The following is a 10,785-nucleotide window of genomic DNA, read 5'->3' as shown; positions in this document are numbered from 1 at the left end:
TCTTTCTAATAGTAGCTCTAGCTGCTTTTCGTTTCTATAAAGAAAAATGAGACTCATCGATTTCCTCATTAGTGTTTTCATCATCTATATTATAATTTTAGATATCTTGATCAATTGGCATCTCATCAGTCGCAGGAATAGTATCATACCATAATTTACTCGTCGCACCACCTTCATGATTTGCTTCATTGGGTCTATGTCTTCTTTGGTCAAGTTACTATCCTCGTGTCTCCACTTATGACCACCGGGGAACTTGTAGTTAGGATTAGACAAATGACAAATCATTTTTTGGTCTCACTACAAACAATTTTACATTTAGTGGCATACATTTTTATGGCAAATGCATTATGTGTCATTGTAGACAGCTTTTAAATGGCACATTATTATATGTCACTGTACATATAATTCATCTGTGGCAATTTTCACTTTTTGCCAGTGAACTTGATTATTTCAGTGACATGTACCACTTTAGTCGGACAATGAAAATTTTAAGTCTCCCGGTTGTTCTTCCCTCTTTAATTTTATTAAATATTTTCACCATTTACTCTTTCAATTTGGCGGTCTATTTCCCTCTTATTTCACTGATTTTTTTATTTTTCTTTTTACCCTATTAAACGATTCAAGTGCATAAACCTATTAATCTTACTGCAAACCTCTTTCTCATACCATTCATGCCATTTCATTTTCTAATCTCAGTTCTGTATTCGGTTCTTCTTTTAATCTCGAATCTGAAATTGATCTTTATTGTACGGTTTTCTTTTACTTGATTGTTGATTTGGATACTATGCAATTTGAAAACTTAGGGTTTTGGTTAATATAAGGTTTTGCTAATGTTATCAAACAAACCCCCTAATATATAACATAATTAGTGTTACATTTGTAATTTCGCTGGTACAACCATTTCCTGTCAATCATTGTGTGAAATCCTCAATTTATCAGGTAATTTCTTCATGTTGATTCAACTTAATTTGCTATTATATGTTTTATAACAGAGTTTAGGTTTAATTTTACTTCTTATGCACACGCTTTTTGTATACCCAATAATCGAAATCTTTGAGTCAATTTGAGCTATTTTTAAGTAAATTAGGGCTTTGGTTAGCTTATGAGCATTAAATAACTGCGTATGTTGTGAGAATTATTGAAGTTGTAAGTGTTTTCTTTTTCTTTATTGTTTTAAGATAATGCTTTTTGTGACCATTAGAGCATTTGCTACAACAATATTTCCCTCAATTTGTGTAATAGATACCTGCTGCTGGGGGATTGTGTATTTTGAATAATTTTCTATGATGTGCGTCATAATGACTGATTTTGTTGTTTGAAGTTATATAGAAAACTATTGATTTAAGTTACACAACAAGTGATGCTATCTAAAAAGGTTGGATTCAAAGTCTTTTAAAAGAACATATGTTGTTTCTCATTTTGATTGTAGCTAAATTTCTTATTAGTATTATTTTGTGTTGCAATAACTCAGATAACTACGGACTTACTGAACCACATGTGCAACACGAGATTCAAAGTGTCCAATCAAGTTTTCATTGAATTGTTGAGCGCCTCATGATACACAATTTCTCCACCATGAGTTTCCTATAGACGAGCACCATAACTGACAAGGTTTGTGGTCCTAAAGCTATAAGACAAGTTTGTTTTCATGTTAAAACTATTTGGTTTGTGTTGTAGTAATATGGGCAGCTCACTTGGAAAGTATTTGCCTGCCCTACTGGCTCACAAAGAGGTACATGCTACCTATTTTAATATTTATCTATATCTATGTTCTATGTGGTTATTTCTCTAGCAATCACAAAACAAAATGGTAATGGTGTGTTTCCAACAATAAGACAATTATACCTAAATAGTCACACTTGGAGTATTGTTCAAGATAAGGTAGTGGAAGTTGTGATAATGTAAATTATGAACATCAGATTATATATACATATACATTCGCTGAGTTGTTAAAAATTGTTACTGTATTATCTTGTAGGTTGCATTACAATTTGCTGCAAGTTACTCCAGTACTCCATGAACATTTAGGGGGATGAAGATGATTTTTCAATTCTTTTGAGGGGATTAAGCATGAAGTTGTTCGGTTAATGAAGTTTCAAAGCTATATAGCCTTCTAGTATATTGTAAGATAGTTGATAGTTAATAGTTAGTGTAATTTGATTGTAAGTATTTGGAAGATGATTGATTAATATTCAAACTTTTAATCCAAGTAATGTTATTTTAGTCTACATTTTTTAGTGTAAATGTGTTTCTTAATTGAATTATATTAGTTAGACTAACATAAAATAAATTTAACTAATTTGTGTAGTACTCGTACATTAGAAAATGGTTGTGGCATAAAGTATGTGTCACTACAGCAATCTTATCTACTATGGCAATAAAAAAGTGCCACAATAGCCATAAAAAGCTGCAGTGACAGAACTGAAAAGTGCCACAAGAGGGATTTAGTGGCAGCGTTTCTAGTGGCACTTTTTTTATGTGTCAGCGATTCTCAGACAGGTCTATAGTGGCACTTTTTGATGCTTCTGTGGCACTTTTTGTATGCCACTAGATGTCGTTTTGTTTGTAGTGTCTGCTGGTGCTCCTTTGCCCCTATAAAACTTCATTCGCCATATTGATTCATCAGTCATGGGATGAAGCTTGATTCTATCTGTTTTGCCAAATCAGGATGTTGTGAATCAATGATCAGATGGAGTAAGCGGGCATACATCTAATACTCATCTTTCTTTTACTTCATATTCTCTACTAAGTGAGAAAAGATCATTCCTGAGAAGTTGTAAGAAAAATGTTGAGAACCAAAGCTACAAATGATGATTGCATAATCACATTAAGCTCATCATGACGATATCTTCTTGAGCTCAAACAGTGTAATAGAATATGAGCCAAATATCGGTATTGTGGATAGAAACATGTTTTCGGTACGGTCATTTTCTCGATATTCCTCGTGTACTTACACCTAAGTAAACATCCATTTATAAGACCCAGATTCAGGTTCCACTTCATCTTAGCTGAGTTACCAAAACCTCATAATCTCCTGACATGGTCCTCATTTACCACTATCACCTTACCTTGAACAACACTTCGTATTTAGGTGACATGTGTGTCTCTAACTTGTGCCTTTTCAAGAGTTGAGTTCTGTGCCTTTTCAAGAGTTGAGTTCAACCAGAACTCTCGATGATGTGACATATAAGCTGGACAATCAAATGATATAGCTTTGTAGATTCGTGAATGACTAAGAAACTCCATAATACCATGAAAAAACCTTCTATCTATCATTTTGTTGATGATTATCCAACATATTGTTTTTGTCACCAACAGGAAGATCATCATAATTTTTTTTTGAACAACGATTGGGATCATCCGAGGGGAACTAAACCACCCGTTGCGATCATCTCCCGTTTTGACTATGTCGATACAGCGATAATAACCCCGCCCCCATCGCTGCCTGAGAGGAAACCTTGAAACCGATCCAAGGGCACGACCAAGTAAACCCCCTCCCCTTTACCCCCCCCCCCCCCAACAAAAAAAAAACGATAGGGGAAAGGTGCCATGGGTAGATACTTCATGACATGGATGAAATTGTGTTTTTTTAATATGTAGCCAACATGGGTCGAACTCCTGACCTTCCCGAAAGGAGGCAGACCACCAACTGCTAGACCACATCACAACTTCATCATCATTTCCTGCAGCTTTCTTTGAGCTTTTCTTTGAAGCTCTCTTCGAAGCCTTCTTCGAAACATTCTCTGACACAACTGGAACTCTTGTCTCAGCAGTAACATCATCACTGATGCAGGTCCGGATACATTAGATGGTACGACTGAGTGATTGGTCTCAACTTGCTTTCCAGACATCTTTGCAGAATCTGTATAGCAAATATTAGACCTCAAATAACTAAATTCAAAACAAACCAACAATTACAAGCTGAACTAATCTGTCCCTTGATCCGGAAGGATGTAAAATAACACCCGCCTGAATGATTGATCTATCCGGGTGTGCAATACATCCGTATGGATGTAGTTCATAAGGTTTGACAGACTCTCATATGTTGAAACCAGAGGGTTAATCCGTACAGAAATATTGTCGATCCGTCTAGTTGTAGTTCGTGAGAATGCGGGTATATGAACACATGAAAATTAGGGTTTTTGTTTCTAGTCGATCCGGTACCAATCTTTTGACACAAAACCTTAATATAAAATATTAGAACTGATTTAATACACTTTTGCAACACAAATACTCAAACAAACACGAATTTTAACGTCAAAAGTCTGAACTTTAATGATTTCTTTGAAAATAATAAAAACCGAACTTCAAAAGTCGTGATTTTGACACAAAAACGATTGAAAAATGGTATCAACTCTCTGATACCACTTTATAGGATACTATAATTTTGCAATTCGTATACCCATTCTATCTACTGAATAAAAACAAGATTTAGTTATAAATGAACCCTCCAAGTATGAAGTTAAGCACTTGCTAATCTATTGAATAAAGCATATATAGACCGTCTTCAATGAAAGAAAGATCTTAAGGAACATTTATACTAAAAGTTAACTTGGGTTTTTAATGTTTGTAATGAATTATAATTTGTTATTTAATTATTGTGACTGAATCTTTTTTCTTTATTATTTTGTGTTACTAGTGTTACGAAATCCTGGCTTCGCCGATGAATTATTTACTGTACTATTTTTTTACATTTTGATGCATGTAATATGATAGATTTACCCTACCCAAAGAGTAGTGCCAGGTATAATTTATTTGGGCTGCATTGTCGAACTTTTTTTAGTAGAAAGAAAAAGAATGTAACGGAATAAATTATCAAAAGGCATTCTCGATTTTTTTTTTTTTTAAAGGAATGGATCATAAACAAGTTCTTATTGTAAATCGTGTCTGTTCATATTTGGACAAATTAAGAAGAAATACAATCCATCTACTAACTCTATTACTAGGTAATACCTAGACTAATAGAAGAAAAAAAATAGAAATACCTCCATTCTTGCTCTTCGTTGCCTCAACCTCCTAATAACCCTATTGAAACCTATTACTATGTGTTAACCAATAACCATATTACCACTTTTTTTTTTTTTACTTTACTTCAGACTCAAGAATACGTATAACATTTATTTTCATCATTTTCGCTCTTTTCCTTTCTATTCTATTCCTTTTTCATCGAAATAAAACTCAAGAACACATGGCAATCTCAAATTACACTTGACCTGCTAATCTCCATACCTGAAACCATCCGCCCTTCCACTCTTCATCCTTATCCCATAAGACCACTCCCATCAGTTTATGCCCTGGACCCGCCCTCATCCGCCCTCATGAGGACACTGATGGTACTGAATCCTCCCTTACCCGCCCTGGCGGATCCAGGTTTCGTAGTCACTGGTGTCACTAGTTAAAAATTCAAAAAGATTACACTATCCAGTGGTGTCACACACAAAAAATTACATTATCCAGTAGTATCACTAGGAAAAAAAAACGAAAATTTTCCATTGCATCGCGTATTTTAGTGGTAGCTCGTGCTACCACTAGATATAACATATATCCGCCCTTGCCCTTCCGGGCTACCTTTTTTTATCCGCATAGCATAATTAAAGACAAGGTTGATTCATATACTTTTTGTACTAAAAGCTTTAACACTTGTAAATTAGTTCATTTAATTAATTTGGTGTGTCCATGTAATGATAAGGAAGTGCGTTGAATCTAATTTGGTGTTTTCGTATAATGGTAAAGAAGTATGTCATGAATAGTAGTGAATCCATCTTGAGGAGGAAATGGAGCGAACATGTTCATGTAAGGCTGATGTGGCAATTTATCGTGGTGAGGAAGGACGTCGTTGGAAGTGGTCTAATCTAATATAATTTCACAAAGCGTTGATTTCACATTCACAAAGGCTTTAATTTCCGAATTAAAAATATGGCGTAATAAAAGCAACTGGTAAAGTGGGAATGCTAATATCTGATAATAACGTTGATTAAATTGAGATTAAAGTTCGAGTGAAAGTAAATCACTTTTTTCTTGTTATAGTAAAATAAAAAAGCCAGAACTTGATATGGGAATGGGTAGTATGGGGATCAAACAAGATCCTGGATAGTAAAGCCACCACCACAAACGCAGATTGTGGGGAAACCAAAATATCCACAATTTTATGCGCCTATACCCCACCTTCAATTATCTCATTTCCCGATTGCACTCTCTCACATTTCAACTGCAGTTATCATCTTTTTAACATTAAATCACTGCAGATTATATTATCTACAAATAAAAGTTATATAGAAAACAGGTAATAAATAAAACACTAACAGACTACCCTGTTTTTGGATGATGGTTAGTCTCACCTCACTTACTCCACACTCATCTTCCACATATTTCCAGTCAAAGCTTTATGATGTTCCATTTACATCATATTCAAATTGTGTAAATGAAAACAGAATCTGTTGCATTGCAATCAATCTACACCAGTCTTTTGCTAGAAAACAGTCTATGTCCAGGTTAACAATCAGAAGTGCAGCAACAAAAACTGCAAAAACACCTGGTAATTGCTTACTGTTATTATTCTCTTATATAGGGATACCATATTCACATATCAACTATATCTTCTTTTTGGTTGTTTAGCTGAAGAAGAGTGGAAGACAAAGAGGGAGCTATTGCTACAAAAAAGGGTATAATTTTACCTAGAGTTATTATCATACACAACCATTTGTTACTTACCGAAGAGGGCGTTAGAATTTAATAAACTACTCCACTATATTAAACATGTGATCAAAAAGTGTACACTAACGGGTCAAAGCAGGTTTAGGTTAATAATGATCATTTTGTCCTAAACGGGCCGGGTCACCTTGGGTTTACTTGCAACATTTTGTCCAGTTTGTTATAAACTTATAAATGTTCTCTGAATCAAGGAACAAAACAGTTGAGGAGGTATGCTCAAAAAATCTACTTTCGATCATATTCGATCTGTTTTATCCATTCTATTGGATCAATTGGATCAAGATTAATATAAACACACCCAAAATTTACCCATTCACAAGTAAAAGGGTCACTAAATACCAACCCTAACGACTTGTCATTTCCTTGTTGAGAAATGATGTTCTATTGAAGGCATGTTTCAAGCATAACTATGATGTTAAGCACAGACTAAGGAGCAAAAACATATTATAAGCGCTGCAGGTTCGAAGTGTGGATGTGAAGGAAGCATTACGACTTCAGCAACAAAACAACTTTGTGATACTTGATGTGAGACCAGAAGCAGAGTTTAAAGAGGTTGAACATATGATATATGTCTCCAATAACGTTATACGAAAATTGTATTTTAGCAACAAATCATGCGATTGTGTTGTGAATGTAGGCTCATCCCCCAGGTGCGATCAATGTACAAATATACAGACTCATAAAGGAGTGGACAGCATGGGATATTACTAGACGATTGGCATTTGCGTTTTTCGGTATCTTTGCTGGAACAGAAGAGAATCCTGAATTTATACAAAGTATGATATGATATGTTACTTGAAGCAAATATTGTCAATTATACATTTCGTGGGATAAGCGGTTCATTTATTATTCAATATGAAACAGGTATCGAATCAAAACTAGATAAAAGCTCGAAGATTATAGTAGCTTGTGCATCTGGAGGTACAATGAAACCTACCCAAAATCTTCCAGAAGGCCAACAATCAAGGTTTCTTTAAGTTTTCATTATTCATCTTATATATGCATATATCATCATAAACAAACGTCTGTCTATACTTAACAGAATGATGGATAAAGAAATAGAAAATTAAATAGATTCATATCATGATCATTCTTGTATATATATAATAATAATAATATTGATAATTTATGCAGGTCACTTATAGCTGCCTACTTGCTAGTGCTGAATGGTTATAATAATGTCTTTCATATGGAGGGAGGACTGTATCAGTGGTTCAAAGAAGACCTGCCTATAGAATCAGAAGAATGAAGTATTAAAAAGCTACACAGAGTTTCTTGTAATTTGCAGGCCTAACTTACGTACAAAACTTTTATAGTTAACGATTATAATTCGATAGTAATAATTTTTATCATTTCCGATTAGAAGTTTAAATCCTTCTGGTTCCCCGATAAAAGGTTCGACTAGATGATGTTTACTTATAAAATTTCTTAATCTGCATCCTTGGCATAAGGCAACAGACATATCCACCTCAAATAAACCTCAATACTAGTTGGATATACTGCACACCTCATTTAAACTAGAACTTATTCCGCATAATCTCACATTTATTCCTTCCCAAATTAATATTAGATTCATCACAGCACTTGCTATAAATTTGTTCCCAATTAAACCTTTTAATGTTAAATACTGAAACATCAAAATTGGAGTGTTACTTGTTAGTGTATTACATGTATGTCGAGCTCAAAACTGATCATGAAGAGGTAAATCCATTATGAAAATTACTCGCAGATTGATAGAAAGATGAAAAGTACCTATTCCATTATAGACACTTTCAGATATTAAAGCCTCAATATGCATTATCATATGAAAAAAAGATGGAAATGAACCATAATAACTATTTTATAGCCTACAAAATTGCATTTTCAATGTCCGCCCCTGTCCCATTCCTTCATAAGTGATATTTCTAGGTAATCAGTGCGAAAATCATATCAGATAGTAAGTTCATGATTGATCTGAAGCGTTTGTATGTATTCAAGTATGGAAAGCTGATAGATATACCTTGCAACGCACGTTAATATCCAGTTTAGATGGTTCTCGACAAATGTCTAGAACCTTTCTTGCTTAAGCCAATAAAGAAGCTCTAGCCATGGCCAGTGCGCCCTCAAAAGTCTTGTTTCCACCTATAAAACCACTCGCGTGCACAAAAACACAACCAGGTATTCCTGCCACTTGAGAAAGATGATCATCGGTCAAACCCCTCCAGTGAGATGGTAAAGGCTTTCGGCTCTCAAATTTGTCTGGTGACACTGCTACTGCTTGTATTCGCCACTTATGGTTCCTGTCATCCTATAAGATGATAAAAAGAATCGAGGAATTTAGTCTTTTGCTGTATAAATCTTGAAAATCTGAACAGTGTTAAGCACCTGATATATAACATATTTCAAAACAGGACCGATCTTCATTTCCACCTCAAGGTCAAATATGTGAAGTTTCCACTGTCAAATATAATAAATTTATTAATTAATTGAGTTCTTTTTGAGTGAATCTTATGTTGGTGCAAAATTTACAGCAAAATAGTTTCTTATAACTGTTCACTTACAGGGCACGACCTGGTCAGTAAAATGATTTCACCACTAGAATCAATATTCTTTCTTGCTGCAAGACATTCCATAACAACCGCTCTTGCTGGTAACCATGACTTTGCATGAAAGTAAATAGACTGGTACACAAAAACAATATAAAATCACATTCATTGCTCAATATCATGCAAACACTAAGTATAGAATCTACTCACGTCCATAAATTCACTGCCTGCTAGTGCCATTGCTTGTTGAAACGCCTGATCTTCTTTCTCAGGTGACTGATCAGCATCATACCAGTTCATATTCAATTTCGAGATTCTAGAAGATAACGTTGTATTGTTTACATACTTGGGAGGCTGATCTATCTCATATTGGTTGACTCCATTATCAATCGCATCAACTGCCTAACACAATGTACAGTCTTTCAATAAACAAATATCAACAGCTAAAACACTACAAGATTGTATAATCATCAGATAATTTTTCATACTACCTCTACAAAATTCTTGTAAACAGCCAAAAACAAGGTACGCACGTCAGGATGGTTCTCATCAAGCTTAACGGCATTCGCAATGATCTCAACTCCATAATGCTACACGAAACAATTTGCTAATCATAAACTTGATTCATTAGTAAAAACTGATCGAGTATAATCATACCTTATACACAAGGCCAGCACTACTTAATTTAGTCGTAAATCCATTTCCAAGCGCTTCATCGAATCCGTTCTGATGATGATCAAACCGGTCCCTGCTCGGATCATATACTCCGCCAACGTCAAGCACCGCATCAAGCGTATCCAAAACCTATTCCAAATTTTCAACCACATTTCCCCAATATCACTATCCAATTCCAATTTTAATTTCATATACATGTACAAACAACCGTTAATTACACCAAAATGTATCACACTTCACTAGTTATAGTTACAATATAAACAACAAGTGGAAGCATGTGAGTGACAGTTAACATTTAAGAGCAAGTAAACCTAATTTAAACAATAAAGTAGAAGCGTAAAGTATGAAGGTGTATTTAGGGATGGATAGATTAGAGTACTTGAAGGTTTCTGGTACGGACGATTTGAGCTCCGTGAAATTTGGAAGTGAGAGTAATCATGAAGCATCCTAGGGCTTCGTCGCAGTGAAATGTGCCGTTATGAGTTCCGATTCGTTTGTATAGTGAAGAAGATGAAGACGAAGAAACTGTGGAGACACAACGCAACCGATAAAATGATGAAGAATTGATTGGGAGAAAATGAGATAATCGAAAACGTGCAACAGATGCAGCCATTTGAAAGACAAAAGGCTGCTGCGACTTCAATTTTAGAGGGGCTTGATTGGAATGAAAAGGAAGAAGTTAATCAAGAGACAAAATGTTGTTATTCCCTCAACTTACGATCAACTTTTTTTTTTACTTCGTTAACCTCACATTATTAAAATATCTCACGACCTTAGAGTAGACAGTTGTTAAATTCTATTCGTTAATTTGAATCACGTGCACATAACGTAAGGGCATTTTCATCCATATACATTAAATTTGGTTGTGTCTACC

General features: G+C 34.7%; 2 protein-coding genes across 2 annotated transcripts; one reads left to right on the top strand and one right to left on the bottom strand.

The window, feature by feature from the left end:
* Positions 1 to 6,131: 6,131 nt before the first annotated feature.
* LOC139893334 (rhodanese-like domain-containing protein 14, chloroplastic) lies at positions 6,132 to 8,070 on the top strand. Its single transcript, XM_071876493.1, has 6 exons — positions 6,132 to 6,535; positions 6,616 to 6,662; positions 7,171 to 7,263; positions 7,349 to 7,487; positions 7,576 to 7,678; positions 7,846 to 8,070. Exons 1-6 carry the CDS (start codon positions 6,322 to 6,324, stop codon positions 7,958 to 7,960), a joined length of 711 nt encoding a protein of 236 aa, XP_071732594.1. The 5' UTR covers positions 6,132 to 6,321; the 3' UTR covers positions 7,961 to 8,070.
* A 380-nt stretch (positions 8,071 to 8,450) lies between these two features.
* LOC139893333 (uncharacterized) lies at positions 8,451 to 10,556 on the bottom strand. The gene is made up of 7 exons (XM_071876492.1): positions 10,291 to 10,556; positions 9,894 to 10,040; positions 9,728 to 9,826; positions 9,447 to 9,638; positions 9,252 to 9,371; positions 9,076 to 9,147; positions 8,451 to 8,998 (listed from the first exon to the last, which is right to left on the bottom strand). The coding sequence occupies exons 1-7, from the start codon at positions 10,522 to 10,524 to the stop codon at positions 8,774 to 8,776; spliced, it is 1,089 nt and encodes a 362-aa protein (XP_071732593.1). The 5' UTR covers positions 10,525 to 10,556; the 3' UTR covers positions 8,451 to 8,773.
* Between the last annotated feature and the right edge of the window lie 229 nt (positions 10,557 to 10,785).

This window comes from Rutidosis leptorrhynchoides, chromosome 2 (genome assembly GCF_046630445.1).
Source record: "Rutidosis leptorrhynchoides isolate AG116_Rl617_1_P2 chromosome 2, CSIRO_AGI_Rlap_v1, whole genome shotgun sequence".
Taxonomy (NCBI): domain Eukaryota; kingdom Viridiplantae; phylum Streptophyta; class Magnoliopsida; order Asterales; family Asteraceae; genus Rutidosis; species Rutidosis leptorrhynchoides.
Note: the sequence above shows the minus strand (reverse complement) of the source record. Positions and strands in the feature narration are given on the sequence as shown.